Source organism: Drosophila subobscura, chromosome J, assembly GCF_008121235.1.
Source record: "Drosophila subobscura isolate 14011-0131.10 chromosome J, UCBerk_Dsub_1.0, whole genome shotgun sequence".
NCBI lineage: Eukaryota > Metazoa > Arthropoda > Insecta > Diptera > Drosophilidae > Drosophila > Drosophila subobscura.
The window spans coordinates 10,244,090-10,258,489 of record NC_048532.1 but is presented as its reverse complement, the minus strand read 5'-3'; the positions used below and the strand labels follow the sequence as shown (position 1 = coordinate 10,258,489).

General features: G+C 49.1%; 6 protein-coding genes across 7 annotated transcripts in view; 4 read left to right on the top strand and 2 right to left on the bottom strand.

The window, feature by feature from the left end:
• Positions 1-3,304: 3,304 nt before the first annotated feature.
• On the top strand, positions 3,305-6,979 carry LOC117893234 (protein O-mannosyltransferase 1). Its single transcript, XM_034799791.1, has 4 exons — positions 3,305-4,565; positions 4,639-5,201; positions 5,266-6,042; positions 6,107-6,979. Exons 1-4 carry the CDS (start codon positions 3,925-3,927, stop codon positions 6,826-6,828), a joined length of 2,703 nt encoding a protein of 900 aa, XP_034655682.1. The 5' UTR covers positions 3,305-3,924; the 3' UTR covers positions 6,829-6,979.
• A 21-nt stretch (positions 6,980-7,000) lies between these two features.
• Positions 7,001-8,669, top strand: LOC117893274. The gene is made up of 3 exons (XM_034799840.1): positions 7,001-7,575; positions 7,633-7,821; positions 7,876-8,669. Exons 1-3 carry the CDS (start codon positions 7,067-7,069, stop codon positions 8,663-8,665), a joined length of 1,488 nt encoding a protein of 495 aa, XP_034655731.1. The 5' UTR covers positions 7,001-7,066; the 3' UTR covers positions 8,666-8,669.
• Positions 8,670-9,343: 674 nt separating this feature from the next.
• LOC117893250 lies at positions 9,344-10,596 on the bottom strand. 2 transcript variants are annotated; one of them, XM_034799815.1, is made up of 2 exons: positions 10,464-10,596; positions 9,344-10,404 (listed from the first exon to the last, which is right to left on the bottom strand). In XM_034799815.1, exons 1-2 carry the CDS (start codon positions 10,481-10,483, stop codon positions 9,408-9,410), a joined length of 1,017 nt encoding a protein of 338 aa, XP_034655706.1. In that variant the 5' UTR covers positions 10,484-10,596; the 3' UTR covers positions 9,344-9,407. The 2 variants fall into 2 exon arrangements, with proteins under 2 accessions (XP_034655706.1, XP_034655707.1); XM_034799816.1 differs by having other exon boundaries at positions 9,344-10,380.
• A 175-nt stretch (positions 10,597-10,771) lies between these two features.
• On the top strand, positions 10,772-11,283 carry LOC117893270. Its single transcript, XM_034799838.1, has 2 exons — positions 10,772-11,000; positions 11,058-11,283. The coding sequence occupies exons 1-2, from the start codon at positions 10,901-10,903 to the stop codon at positions 11,186-11,188; spliced, it is 231 nt and encodes a 76-aa protein (XP_034655729.1). The 5' UTR covers positions 10,772-10,900; the 3' UTR covers positions 11,189-11,283.
• LOC117893267 (mitochondrial import inner membrane translocase subunit TIM14) lies at positions 11,269-11,999 on the bottom strand. Its single transcript, XM_034799835.1, has 3 exons — positions 11,852-11,999; positions 11,520-11,759; positions 11,269-11,455 (listed from the first exon to the last, which is right to left on the bottom strand). The coding sequence occupies exons 1-3, from the start codon at positions 11,852-11,854 to the stop codon at positions 11,342-11,344; spliced, it is 357 nt and encodes a 118-aa protein (XP_034655726.1). The 5' UTR covers positions 11,855-11,999; the 3' UTR covers positions 11,269-11,341.
• Positions 12,000-12,364: 365 nt separating this feature from the next.
• LOC117893241 (MOB kinase activator-like 2) overlaps positions 12,365-14,400 on the top strand; it is a 37,141-nt gene continuing 35,105 nt past the window's right edge. The window contains exon 1 of the mRNA XM_034799805.1: positions 12,365-12,692. Coding sequence (XP_034655696.1) covers positions 12,688-12,692 — 5 coding nt within the window. The 5' untranslated portion in view covers positions 12,365-12,687. The remainder of the gene's footprint in view (positions 12,693-14,400) is intronic.

Sequence of the window (14,400 nt, the reverse complement as noted above, 5' to 3'; positions counted from 1 at the left end):
GCCACAGTACAGTCCAGCAAAATCCTCTCGATCCGGCAGACAGCAGACAGCAGACAGCAGTTTGAAACTGTCTGAACGAGTGGTCTGTGTGGATGGTTTTGTGGCTGTGCCACTGACAATGACAGAGAATGGGGGCAAGAAAAAGGTTTTCATTAGGCCCGACTGCAGTCTATGCATTTGAATTGATTGCCAGTCAGTCAGTCATCTTCGTTGCCTTTCATTTTGCCAGCACAAATTGCATTAATCTGCGGCTACATATGGCTAAATGTGCGACGCCCGCAATGTGATTCAATTGAAACTTCTTGTCGGAATTGATCAAATTTTACAAACAAATGGAGCGCTAGGTAGCTGCGGGTTGAGCTTTATTTATGTAATTAATTGCTTAACCATTAAATTGTGAGATTACTGTAGATAAAGTACATAAATAAATGAAATACTAAAGATAATTTGGAAGCTGTCAATGTTTCTATTTTAATTTATAATAAATAGTCTAGATTTCCATATTTTAGCTGCTTTAAACTTAAGTCAGAGACGAGTTCCCTTTTATATTCTTATATTTCTTTTATGTTCTTAGGTTTTCGGTTTTCTTCCACTAAATATTTCAAAGAATTTCTCTACCCCTAGCTCTATATTTTTACCCACCCCAAAAGGCAAAACTAATCCTTCTTTTCCCCCATTTTACATTGCTTAAACTTTCATTTGTCTTTCCTTTTGTTGAATTACAACTTCCTATAATTAATTTATAATTCCCTTTAGATGATTACCTCATTCCTTATCCACTTTGCCACAAATATAACCCCCCAAATATATGTACACCCCCTCCCCCCGCATTCGCTACCTAACGCCAGTAACTCTAACACCAAAAGATAAGCCACACAATTGTCTATTTTAATCAGTCGCTGATACCAAATGGTGGGCCCTGACACATGCCACAAGCACAGGCTCGCCCTGTAGCCACAAAGCCAGAGGCCCAATTGGGGTACATGGCAGGGTGGGTGGTTTGGGGTGGGGGTGGGGTGGTGTGTTGTGTAGACGAAGACGGAGGCAGGCATTAACCAAACGGTGGCTAAATGGAATACGTCCTCGACCTAGTTCAATGTCAATGTCATTGTGCCACATTATCGCTGGCGACGTCGTCGTCCTTTGGGCTGGCTTTGCCTTGGCTGGAGGGAAACGAGCGCACGAGTCGAGGCCACGGCCACGGCCACGAACATGGCCAAAGTGGCACACGGCAGGCACAACATCCTCTCACCAGGCGTCCGTGCCACCACCACCCTGTGGCAAAAACGAGACACAACAGAAACAGCCACGATGCTGCAACGATGCACGGCCCCGGGAACATGAGTAGGAGCAGGAGAAGCAGAGCCAGAGCCAGAAACACCAGCAGGAACCAGCAACAGCAACAGGAGCTGGAGCTGGAGCAGGAGCAGGCGGTGGCGACAATATCCTTGCACTTGTGCAGGCCGCGAGGCCGACACAGGGGCTGAATCTCTGTGGCTGGCGTCTGGTCTGGGTGCATGGGATGGAGGGACATTGTGGCACCCACAGTCACACCGCTAAGCCTGGCAACCAATCCGTCGCCAGCAAACGGCCCTGCCCCATCGCTGTTCCCTGCTGCAATTGTCGGGTGCAAGACCTCTCACCTCAACCCCTCGACCCGCTACACCAGCTCACCATCTCTCTGCCGCGTGGGTTGCACTCGAAGCTGCAAGTAGCGAACGTCCCCCCGCTCACCATTATTCCAACTCCAGCTTCAACCCCAAGCTTTGCCCTCAGCTCTCTGTTGTATTTATATATTCTATACTCTCCTTCGTGTTTTAACTCTCTCTCTCTCTCTCTGTGTGAAAGCTCCCTCCTGTTCTCTTTTTAACAGAGCTGCCAGATCGCTCAAAATACACGGACAACTGCTAACTGCTTTGGTGATTTGAAAGGGAATCCAAGAGAAATCTTAAACAGTCTTAAATGTTTAAAAAATTGCTAAGCATTGCAAATATTTCCATGCCTGTCCCACTTTTGGGTGATTTGGCTAAGATTCTACCACCCATTAAGTTCCCACGTAGCGACAGGCCTAGATCCGGCTGATGTTTGATCTGTCTAAACATTGTCTAAGCACACGCGCTGGCGCTATTTATAGCTCAACGCCAAGGCATAATGAAACACCAAAGTTATAACTATAGAAATGGGATTTTCACCGTTTCTCGCATGCATACATGTTTGCAGAGTAAATACAAATATTCATGTAGTTGCTGCTTCGATCATGGCACACGCTCATGTGGACAGAGAGACAAGGGGGGACAGCAAATAACACCACTTTGGTATCGAGTTTGTTTGGCTGTTATGCCTGCTATGTGTATTTATAAAAGTCTAGACGATGTAGGAAGTAAGTTCCAATGAAGAGAAACTCCCACCTGGCTGTTTTTCGCTAAAGAGAGAATGTGAAGCTTGTAATTATAACAGCAAGTCTTTCTCTGGGTATGTGTGTATATATTACATAGCTAATAGAATGTCAAAGTAAACCGCAATGGCTGCACAGTAAAAATAAATATTAATAACTTGCGGGACTTCAACGAGCATGTTATAATGATTTGCCATGAAGCGCAGAACCGGCTTTAAACCGTTTACCTAATTCCGAACGATGGCATCTGATGTCATTCGTCAAAGAAAACAAACAACGTCGGCCCCAAAAGGCCACAGCATCTCCATAAGGTACATACATGCGACATGGATCTCCATGAATGAGGTCATTGGGTCACAATGCAAAGAACTCCTTAACTTAACTCTTAGCACGTCTGTGTGAACTCAAATGTATGTGTAATCCTAAACGCACCATCAACAAAACACGTCTCCGCACTTGGGTCGCGTGCTTTGTACGGTTCCCAGACCTGTTCGATACCTGCGTCTCTTAACAGTACTTATAAAGTGCTTTTGTGCCAGGTAGACGTACTTATTGTTTGAGGGTATATTGAGTCGGGAATATTTATGCTAAATATTTAATAATTATGCCTACACATCCACCAAAAATTTGTACAATCAGTCAAACTCACCTGCCAGATTAAGTACAATTATCTTTACGAGTATTTAAAACACTTTTCTTCTCATTATTAGCGCGCCGTTTGTATAAATTCCGTTTCGAGGGTAGCTTTCAGTTGGTATGTCTGCTTCAGCATTCTTTTACTTCTTTTGCAGTTCCTGTTCGGCGACATTCGCCGCACACAAACAAAGAGCGCGCGCGTCAAGGGAGAAGAGCAGAAGAGAGAGAGATATTGCGATTGCGAGAGCGGGATCTATTGGCATGCATTTGCTGGCTTGGCTGGCAAAACAAGAAATGGGCTAAGAATCACAACAGACACAGCAGCCGTACGGGGATCGGACCGCATTCCAGAGCTGGAGCCAACTGCGCAGTCGAAGAGCAAAAGAGTGGAGCCCCAGCTGCGGTCGTGGGGCCTTTTCATTGTCAGTCCGCGTCGAGATCTTCAGCGGGCAAGTTGGAAAAAATTTTAGCAAGAGAGCCAAAAGACACGAGTCAAAGCATCCCTGGCCGTTCGCGTGTGTGTGTGTATGTGTTTGCGTGTGGGAATATTTTATAGTGAACTTTCTTCCGCTACAGCCCCCAGCCGAAAACAAAAAATATGTAAATGAGAGAAAAGGGACCAGACAAAAACAACAACAAGTGGCCGAAAGAAAGTGCGAAAGCAGCGGCAAACCGGTTTTTGCTTCGGCAAACGTGGCAGTGGCCCAGCAGCTGAGCAGCAAAAGAGGAAGATATGAACAAACAAAACACAATTAACGTGGATTATCTCACGTGTGGTAATCGACAGCGATAATTGTACGTGTAAAAGTGAAAGTGACAGACAGTTCGTACGCAAACCAGAGAGCGGTAGGCGATTCGTTCTCTCACGCCACGGAATAATATAAATACCAGCCATGTACAGCAACAACAACGGTGCCAGTGGCAACGTGCAGCAGCGCCGCAAGCCCACGACACGCTCCAGATCAAAGCAGCAGCAGCAGCAATGCACCAGCGAAAACGTAATCGAAAAAAATCAAACAAACGGCGCACAAAACGAAAGACTTCACTTTCGCGGAAGCAGCAAAGACGCGGCGCTGTCGACGCCGCTGCTGCCGCGCAGCCGTTCAACAACCTCAGCCATCAACACACCTTCCCCACTGTGCTGTAACGGTGGTTTGTCCATACTCAACTGCTGCCGCGACGTCAACTGCCACCTGAATGCACCTTTGCGCGGCAGCGTGGATTCGTCTCACAGTCGGCGCTCCGAGAGCCGGCAATCGTCGCTAGCAGCGACGCCGACGCCAACACCAAAACAAGCTTCACCTTCGCCTACTACCTCGGAGCGCTCTCGATCTTGTTCTCGGTCCCGCTCCCGTTCGTGCTCTTGCGACGGCCGCCTTGTAGATTGCCATAAACACAACGCTGCAGCAGCAGCTGCAGCTACATCCATACCGCAGTTTACCGTTAACCTGAGCATCGATCTCTTCAGTTGGACTCTCTTTCTGCTGGCGTTCTGCACGCGTTTCTACAAGCTGGCAACGCCACCCCACATTGTGTGAGTATGAAAAAAAGAGAGGAACTTTTTTCCTATGATTTGTGGCACTTTTCTAAGCGCTCTCTCTCCACAGATTCGATGAGTTGCATTATGGAAAGTACATCGCCCACTACATGCGCAACATTTTCTTCTTCGACCAGCACCCACCTCTTGGTAAACAGCTGATCGCTGGCCTTGTTAGCTTCGCCGGATACGATGGCAACTACACATTCACACGGATAGGAGCCGCCTACGCGCCGGACGTGCCCATCTTTTGGCTTCGCTTTATACCCGCGCTGTGTGGCAGCCTGCTGGCACCCGCCGTTTACCGACTGCTGCTGGAGGCCAGACTCCATCGCTGGGCAGCCGCTCTGGGCGGCCTTCTCGTCGTGCTGGACAACTCCCTGCTGACCCAATCGCGTTTTGTGCTCATGGAATCGATGCTGCTGCTGGCCAGCACGCTCGGAATTGCCTGCCTGCTGCGCTTCCAGCGCTGTCGCTTGGGCAGCCTTCAGTGGCTGTGCAGTGGATCGGCGGCCGGTGTGCTGCTGGCCTGTGCGGGCTCCGTCAAGTATATTGGCTTCCTGGCCCTGGCTCTGGCCGGGTATCTGCTCTGCCGCCATCTGTGGCAACTGCTGTACGACGCGAGCCTAACGAGTGAGTAATCCTCGCCAGACACTGTTTTATTTTGTTTATAATGAATGGAATTCCTCCCCCACAGATCGCCAGCTCTGGATGCACGCTCTGAGTCGACTGCTGCTCTTCGCGGGCATTCCTTTGGCCGTTTACGTAGGAGTCTTCTATGTCCACTTCCGCACGCTGCACCGGGCAGGGCCTCATGATAGCATTATGACCAGCGCCTTTCAGGCATCGCTGGAGGGTGGATTGGCCTCGATCACCAGTGGCCAGCCGCTGGCTGTGGTCCACGGCTCGCAGATAACGCTGCGGCACACACACGGACGCACCTGTTGGCTGCACTCCCATGCGGCAGTCTATCCGGTGAGGTACAAGGACAAGCGAGGCTCCTCGCACCAACAGCAGGTCACTTGCTACTCCTTCAAGGACGTGAACAACTGGTGGATCGTGAAGCGACCGGAGCGGGACGACCTGGTGGTGGGCGAGCAGCCAGACGTCATACAACACGGCGACGTCATCCAGCTGGTGCATGGAATCACCAGCCGCGCATTGAACTCGCACGACGTGGCTGCTCCCATGACGCCACAGTGCCAGGAGGTCAGCTGCTACATCGACTACGAGATCAAGATGGCCGGCGAGCTGCTGTGGCGCGTGGAGATACTCAATCGGAACTCCGAGGGTGACAGCTGGCATGCCATCAAATCGGAGATTCGTCTCGTACACGAGTCGACGGGCGCTGCGCTGAAGTTCAGCGGCCGACAGCTGCCAGACTGGGGCTTCAATCAGCACGAGGTGGTGGCCGATCGGGACCAGGTGCACGAGGATTCCATTTGGAATGTGGAGGAGCATCGCTACACGAAGAGTAAGTGAAGCATTTGGTGATTGTTTGCCCGCTCGCTGAACCCTTTTTGTTTGTTCCCCTTTAGCTCAGGATCAGCGTGAACGAGAGCGTCAGCTGCTCTCCGCCGAAATGATACCCACGAGGCGCACCAAGCTCTCCTTCTGGGCCAAACTGTGGGAGCTGCAAACGAAGATGTTCTGGCACGGCAAGCATGTGCAGGCGCACATGTACAGCTCGCTGCCGCACGAGTGGCCGCTGATGGACAAGGGCATTGCCTACTGGCTGGACGCGCAATCCAGCGCACAGATTTATCTGCTGGGCAACGTGCTCATTTGGTACACGGCCACCGCTGGGATACTGGTCTACGCCGCCCTGCTGGCCTTCTATGCGGTGCGTCGCAGGCGTCTCTGCTTTGATGTCTCGCAGCACGAGTGGCAGCGTTTTCTCATGGCGGGCGACACCTTCTTTGTGGGTTATCTCATGCACTATTTGCCGTACTTCTTTGTGGATCGCACGCTCTTTCTGCACAACTATCTGCCGGCGTTTGTGTTCAAGCTGCTGCTGCTGTGCTTTGTCGTGGAGCATGTGGACTATCTGTTGCGGCGACACTGCACGGGTCGCGCGGTGCATCTCGTGCGCATCTATCGTCTGGCGCTGCTGCTCTGGCTGCTTGCCGTTTGCAGTGTCTTTGCCACATTCTTGCCGCTCAGCTACGGCGCGAGAAAGATGACCATAGAGGAGGTTCGGCGTCTGCGCTGGAAGGACACCTGGGACTTTATACTGCAAAAGAATTATGCGCTGAACTGAAACGTGAAACAGAGACTGCAGTTGCAATAGGGAGAGGGAGAGCCCCCAACCCCCGGTTCCATGTACCATAAGAGACTTAAGGACGTAGCTAAAAGTTTAATTAGTGCTAAGTTAACTTCCAATTAAAATCATTATTTATTTATTTAAAACCAAGATCCAAGTGTGCTCAATGTCAAATTGTTAGAATTAGTTTCAGAAATTTCAAGTTTCGCAGGGAAACACAAACACAGCACAGATCATGGCAAACATTGGACACTTTGTAGACAGGAATGCGGATGTGCGTGCAGCAGGACTCGCCTCGTTTAGGGCTCCAGAACACATCCAAGATTGCTTTACCTTCCGCCACCCAGAGGAGCAGGCCGAAGCGCTTATACGCGCTGAATGCCAGCGACTGCTGGTCAAACCCAGTGGCCCACGTACCCCAATTATACCCAGCACTAGCGTGGGAGATCTGCTCAGCACGGAGCTCCAGAAGTCACGCTTCATGGCCTTCAAGGAAAAGTTCTCCGAGGACATGTACTTCAAGAAAGCAAAACTCGGGAAGATTGCGCCCGCGCACTCCAAGCCGGACACTGTGACGAATGAGAGTCGCAGCTTTGGGCGGCCATCCAGCAAGCCAGAGCCGCTGTACGAGATTATAATGCCAGCAAAGCCAGCGGAGCAGGTGAATCGAGAGTTTGGGGAATTCCACGAGCAGCGCATCATCAGCCACAATCATTACTGGCCCTCGGAGAAGATCAATCGGAAGTGGGTAACGAGCGACACTCACCGAGAATATTCCTAAATATTTCTGGTGTTTTCTAGATACGAAAAACACTTCGATCCGCAGCACACCTTTGGCCAAAGGACCACCTTCGATGGCATTGGTTTGATGGTGCAACGCTGCCTGAAGCCAAACCAAGGCGACGATCATCATGTGGTGATTGTGCGCAAGCCACAAATGGACTTTATAGATCGCACCTACGGCCCATTGGGTTTGAAGTACAAAAGTAAGCATCAGAGCTCTCTCTCGAGACTCCAAACTAAACATAAATCCCCTCCCTATAGATACCCCTACGACGTGCCCGATATGATGCATGGCCTGCGGCGACAAACGCCCAAATGTGATGTCAAAATGTTGCTGGAGAACACCGCGCCCCACACGAACAACGATAAGTTGGTGAATGCCTTCAGCCACCTCAACACCTTGCGGCAGGCGCTGCAGCGGCGGCCCAACTTTCACATGTTCGATTTGCTCTCATTGCTGGAGAAGACGGACAAGGAGCGCACGGGCTATCTGCCGCTGGAGCGGATCATTGACATTATGCACAAGCTGCACATACGCGTGGACTCGCAGCAGCTACGCACCGCCTTGGGGCACTTTCAACTGCTGCGCGACGAGGGCTGTGCCACGGAGCGGGTTGGCTATGAGGAATTTTGTCGCCTCATCTCCATCCAGGTGCCATTGCCAGCCACGGGCAATGTTTCAAAGTTGCCCGAGAATAGCTACAATCAGGAGACGACCTATCGCCTGCTCTGTGCGGATCTCAAGAAGACGCCCAACACGGATCGCATCGCACGCAAACACAACCTGACGCCCGAGCAGCAGGACGCCGTGAATACTCATGTCCAGGAGCTAATATATCCCGATTTTTCCATGAAGTCGGGCCTGGGGCCCAGCGATTTTAAGCGCCTGCGAAGCAAGGAGCAGCTGGAGACGATATTCAAGGATATTGTGTCCAAGGAGGAGTTTGAATGCATTTGGGCGCAGCTGTTGGTCGATTATGCGGAGCAGCAGGAGATGTTTTCGGTTGTGCAGTTTAAGGCGCGCATTGTGATAGATGAGGAATTAGATTAGTTTATTAGATGAGGACGGAAATTATACTTGTCGGAATTAAATTATTAACGGGGTTTCCTTCGTTTCTCTATTTATTTTCGGTGCATCAGAATTAAGCTTTCATAAAACAGCTGTTCTGAGAGCATTGTCAGACTCTCATTGTCTGCCGCTTTTAGCGTTCTTTCTCAACTCAACTCATCTCTATTTCGCTCTCTCTCTCTCTAACCAAGCAGATTGCAGGTCTTTTGATCTGTTTCCCTTTTGATCTGTCCTCGAAAATCATCGCTCTGCCCATGAAGATTATAGAAGGAGGGCCCGTCGTTTCCCTTTTGATCTGTCCTCGAAAATCATCGCTCTGCCCATGAAGATTATAGAAGGAGGGCCCGTCGTCGGCAGCGTTCCTCGTGTCATTTCCCTTTCTTTGCTTGATGCGGAAGGTTGGGCGCACACTCCATTGTCGTTTCACTCACACTTACAGCGTTGACAGCATTGTTCCGTTTCCCTTATTTTTCCGACTGGCCCTCCTTCTATAATTCTTCATGGCTATCTCAAACACCAACACAGCTATGAGACAAACGGTGGACAAAAACAAACGGTAAAGTGCAAAGAAGACAACGCAAGGAAACACCGCAAGCAATGTCGTAGTGAATAACCAAGAATAAACTGTAAGCAATATTAAGATCGAGTCTCAAGGGACACTTAAATTTCCATTTCAACTTTTATTTTTATCCAAATTCCTTTTGCATTCAAAAACTTTCAAACTTCATTCCGACAAATCCAAATCGGCATTGAGCGGAAAGCAGCAATGACAATGTGCGGCTCTATAGTAGGGTCCGCTATTCCGCTTGGTAATCAGTCCAACTGATGGAAAAGCCTCCATGCCATTGCCCCGCAACTCATCCTTGGTCTTGGCACATTCTTCGGCTATTTGATAAAGATATTCATACTTCTGTTGGATGGTCAAAAGATTACTCTTGCCGGGTCCCTCGTAGAACTGACTCGGCGTAAAGCGCCTGAAGTCAATCAAAGCCAAAAGCTGGGAGACATATGCGCCCGTTATCTCCTGATCCACCAATGGGCACTCCGATTCGCTGCTCGCATCGGAGCAGACAGCGTTGGGGGCAGCGATCACCAAACCGTTGTGCTTGAGATAAGTTTCAATAAGAATAAAACGATCCGACTCGAGCAGCTTGATGGCGATGGTTTCGATGTAATTCTTGAAAACTTCCGTGTTGAAATCGAGCACCACGGACTGGTTGAAGGGTTCGCGCAGGAATGGACCCACTTTCGAGACGACCCGCTCCGTTATCGATTTATTGTTCAGGGTATGGGCACACTGGAAGAGCAGCATTAGATCTCCCATGCCCAAATGGATCCTGCGATTTGTCATTTCCTTCACGCAATCCTCCTTGATGGACTCCACCATAAACTTGTTGCCAAAGTCGCACAATTTGATGAGCGTATCGGTGCCGTAGCGCTCCAGTTTCTCCGACTCGTAGCCGTACACATAATCACGAAACTTTTCAAATATATCCGGCTCCACATCCTTCAGTGTGACCTCACCCGTGGTGGACTCCTTGAAGTCCCCATAGAGCATACGGTCGAAGACCTCCGAGGCGCAGCAAAAGATCAATTTGTGGCACAGGAACACACGGCACTCGGTGGGTGATTGGATAATGAAGCTGCAGTCCGTGTGGCGATTGGACAGGCCCAAAGCCTCGAGGGAACGCCGCAACCTGCAGGGAGGGGCAATGCCGAACCTGACATTAATTCAGCTCAGTATTAGCTCGTGAAGGTGTGTGTCTTAATCCTCACTCACCACGAATTCATCTTCTCCATTAGGCTAATAATTTTGTTTACTTGAAATTTGTTTTTGACTATTGCTTGGCCATGTGGCGACTGCTGCTGTTTGGATTGTGTGTGGAATACTGGAAGGCTGATGGGAAAATGAAAGCATTTATGATTGAGAAATGTCGAAGCTACAGGCTTGACAGTGTGGAAAGCTAATCCTGTTGCGGAGAATGCCTAGGCACGGCACATCCGCGTGCACAATTGCCAGGAGGCCCGAGTAAGCCAGCGAAGGCGCAGCTCGTCGGGAGAGCACAGAAGAGAGTCGCAGCTCAAATAGAGAGCAGAGAAGGTGTCGCCGCTCGATCACAGGTGTCGCCACCTTGTCAGGGAAATGAGCAACAGTCGCCTCAGCAATCTCTGCAAAACTAATCAAACTTTCAATCCTACATCCTTCGCCCTGCCACCATGCAGTCGTCGTGGGGTCTACACTTTCTAGCGCTGCTGTGCATCATCTATCTGCAGTCAAGGTTCGCCCACAGCCTGCACAATCCGCTGATGCGCAAAAGTAAGCTCTGGGGCGGCAGCTCCTAGATTTCTATAGCCTGAACATCTTCTCTTAAAGCTTGCCGATTGGGGGAGGAGCTCGTCTGCGATGTGCAGTTCATCATTTGCTGGGAGTACAAGTGCAAGTGCATTGAGAGTCACGTGTATCTCGGGCCAGGACTGGGCTGTCTGTTCGAGGAGTTTGCATAGCCCTCAGCCAGAAGTCTGCTCCTCCTGCAGGCTGCAGCTGTGGGTGGCTTGAAGATCGATGAATTAATAAACAAACGTTCGACTGTTTACATGCTAAACACAAACTAATTTATTTACACACGCGCAGGCGGCAGATGCGGCCAGTTCCGGCAACTATTTCGAATTGTCCATAAAGTCCTTGGCCTCGTTGATCTTGGCCGCCAGATAGGGAGAGCCGCCACGATCCGGATGATTCAGCAGCATTATCTTTTTATGCGCATCCTTAATCTGCAAGTGGCAAGTGAATGAATGAGAGAGTTTCCATGCCACAGCACGTGCGAGCCAGCCTTACCTTCAGCTTGGAAGCACTTGGATTAACGCCCAGTATGAGCGCCGCCTCGCGCTTGTTCATCTTGGGATCAAAGCCGCCCTTGTAGTACTTCGAAGCAGCCATGCTCTCCGCATCAAACTTGGGTAAGTTCTTCAGTGCCTCATTGAACGCGGTGGTCATTTGGGGCATGCGCCGCAGCATGTGTTTGCCCGCAAAGCCCACGGCAGCCACACCGAGTCCCGCCAGAATGATGGAGCTCGCCTTGACATCAGATTTGTGGGTAGTCATGGTGCGGAAGACAATTTATAGATCTAGTTATTTGTTTTATTCGATTAAAATGATTTAATTTTTACCATTTTTATGTAATTTGAACAGCTGTGAGTATTAGTGTGACCGCATGTGCCGCAGAGTGGGCAATCGATAGGAAAAATGCATGTTTTGGCTGCGTTTGCACATTAAGTGCACAAGGAAGTATCTGCAGAAACTATTTAAATACATGGTCAACTTTTGTTACAGCAAGTTGATAATTTATAGACAAATACGGCAAAAATTGACAAACCGCGCGCTCTTTTCGCACTAAGAAATTGCTGGTATCTAATGGTTGCTGGTTTTACTTTTGGTATTTTTTAGTATTTAACACCAGGGCTGCAGGTCAACCGTTGCGGAACAGTTGAGCCATCCGAACGCGCAACTCCCTGCAACTCCAACTTCGATTGTATTTAGAAAGTGTTTATTAATTGTTTTCCAACAGCGTCACCTGGTTGGTGGCCAGGTAAACTGCGCAGCGCGTATCGAATACCTGCGCGAATAGGCGAACGCGGCTATCGATTGCTATCGTGCACCCCCCTCCCTCCGTGCCTGCTATCTGCTATCGGGCTCAACAAAGTGCACAAACAAGACGAAACGAAGAAGAAGCGAGAAAATTTCTGATGTGCAAAGTTTCAAAAAACGGAATCGTATATTGATTTACAAAAGGAAAAGTGTCAATTGGTCCGATCGGGCGATAGATATATAATCTGTTGGCGGTGGTGTGCGTGTCCGGTGTGTTCGCGTGCGTGTGTGTGTGAGGAGTGTGCGTGTGCGTCCAGCTGGGAAAACGACATAATTTGAGGCAAAGTCAGCAGCAGCAGCAGCAACCGTCAAGCTGGAGCGAATTCCGGAATATCTGCGCGACACGGTCGACTGGTTGATGGGGTGAGTAGTAGTAGTCACATTTGATAACAGGGTGGGTGAATCGCCTCCCCTACCTCCCTCCCACCTGCGTGCACCACCTGCCGATCCACCACCATCCGGATCGTTGCAGTGCCAGTGGGTGAGCTGCATCCACAGTCGGAGAGGTTGGTGGAGAGGTGTGGTGCGCTACGGTTACGACGATGTCGCTACCATTCGCCGTCTCTTATGTCCTCTGCTCGCGTCGCGTCGCCTCACCAGTTGGCCCCTCGCCAATTGGCCTCGTTTCGCGTCTCTGCCGTCACAAGAAATTTCTTTTTTTCGTCGCTGCCTTTTGTGGCCGCTGGGCTGACTGCCTTTCGTTTCGGCCCAGCCAGGGTGCTGCCTCTGTCTTTGTCTCCAACTCCTGCAGGAGCTGCAGTTGTGTTTTTGTTCCAACAAAAGAAAAAATCAATGTACAAGCATTATCGATTTCTCAACTGTGACCGAGTAATGTAATCGTTGTACACCGTGTGCCTATGCGTACCATGTGTACTTGTGTGTGTGTGTGATCAGTCTGCTCCTCTGTCTGCATCCACACACATACACATGAACAACCGCAAGCACAAGCACATCCGTGTCCGTGTCCGAGTCCCAGGCGCAAGGCCATCGCTGCGCTTTGATTGCGTTTATTTGTGTTTCGTCTTCATCTTCTGCTTCGCTCAGCAAATACCCGCTATGCCATAAAGAACGGAGGTGTATTCGCACATGCGTGATTTATGTAACAGAAACGAAATTAAGGGCTCTAAAAATAATTATGTATTTGTAGGTAAAAATAATACAAAATAATAAAATCATAATAATAATTAATAGTTGCTTCTCTCGCCTCTGATTTACGTTTATTTCGACTGGATATTTGTGAGTTCCTCGCACCCACAGGGTATCTCTTAGTGGACCCCCTTTAATTTTTCGTCTTGTTACTTGTTGTTTATGCTTCTACGCAGAGAAAAACGAAATCAGAGTGGAGAGCAGAACGTTGCAGACGGAGGCTATAGATAAGGGCCAGGTTTAATGAACTAGCTAATTTCATTGCCATACTCGGAAACGGTTCACATAAGCATGAAAAATATATATAGATGAATAATCGGTTGACAGAAGAAGTATATAAGAAAGCCAAGCCGTTTGATATAGAAACAGAAAGTATATTTGTAATCGATTGGCGTATAAAAGCTGTTAAAGCTCTGCACAGTTATTTTGTGTGTGTTTTGCATTTGGGAATCATAGTATTCCATTCAGTGAGTCCATGGAAAAGCTCTCAGAACAGAGAATCTCTTTAAGGAGATTCCCTATCAATTACCAAATATCATACGTAGCTTCCCATGTTTGCCCATAGAATTATGTCACGAATTCTTGCATAAAAAGCGATAAACCTAAAGTCATTTTGGTAACATTTCCCTGCCCTGCGGTCATTTAATTCACATTCAAAGCTCACTCTACAGCTCCCTGGCAACATTAGTAACCGGAATGTCTGATAGAACACAATTAAAAAGAACAGACACTCTACGAAAGGGTTGCCATGGGAATAAATTAGATCCCTATACCTGAGGCATACAAAGAAGGAATTAGCTCGGCAAACTGCCAGCCCACTTTGGGTGGTAGCAACCACCCTTTAAGGGTAAGATCTCTAGGTACAAAAGGAAACTTATTCCAAGGAAACTCAAGGGCTAGTTTTGGGTAGGAAGATGGTTTCCCT

Bases quoted from the DNA above. Each gene is read 5' to 3' on its own strand.
- LOC117893234 (XM_034799791.1), top strand. From the start codon at position 3,925: ATGTACAGCAACAACAACGGTGCCAGTGGCAACGTGCAGCAGCGCCGC. The intron at 4,566-4,638 runs GTGAGTATGAAA...CTCTCTCCACAG, and splicing joins GCAACGCCACCCCACATTGT to ATTCGATGAGTTGCATTATG. The intron at 6,043-6,106 runs GTAAGTGAAGCA...GTTCCCCTTTAG, and splicing joins GGAGCATCGCTACACGAAGA to CTCAGGATCAGCGTGAACGA.
- LOC117893274 (XM_034799840.1), top strand. From the start codon at position 7,067: ATGGCAAACATTGGACACTTTGTAGACAGGAATGCGGATGTGCGTGCA. The intron at 7,576-7,632 runs GTGGGTAACGAG...GGTGTTTTCTAG, and splicing joins TCGGAGAAGATCAATCGGAA to ATACGAAAAACACTTCGATC. The intron at 7,822-7,875 runs GCATCAGAGCTC...CCCTCCCTATAG, and splicing joins GGTTTGAAGTACAAAAGTAA to ATACCCCTACGACGTGCCCG.
- LOC117893250 (XM_034799815.1), bottom strand. From the start codon at position 10,483: ATGGAGAAGATGAATTCGTG. The intron at 10,405-10,463 runs GTGAGTGAGGAT...AATTAATGTCAG, and splicing joins ATGGAGAAGATGAATTCGTG to GTTCGGCATTGCCCCTCCCT.
- LOC117893270 (XM_034799838.1), top strand. From the start codon at position 10,901: ATGCAGTCGTCGTGGGGTCTACACTTTCTAGCGCTGCTGTGCATCATC. The intron at 11,001-11,057 runs GTAAGCTCTGGG...CTTCTCTTAAAG, and splicing joins CAATCCGCTGATGCGCAAAA to CTTGCCGATTGGGGGAGGAG.
- LOC117893267 (XM_034799835.1), bottom strand. The intron at 11,456-11,519 runs GTAAGGCTGGCT...TGCCACTTGCAG, and splicing joins CAAGTGCTTCCAAGCTGAAG to ATTAAGGATGCGCATAAAAA.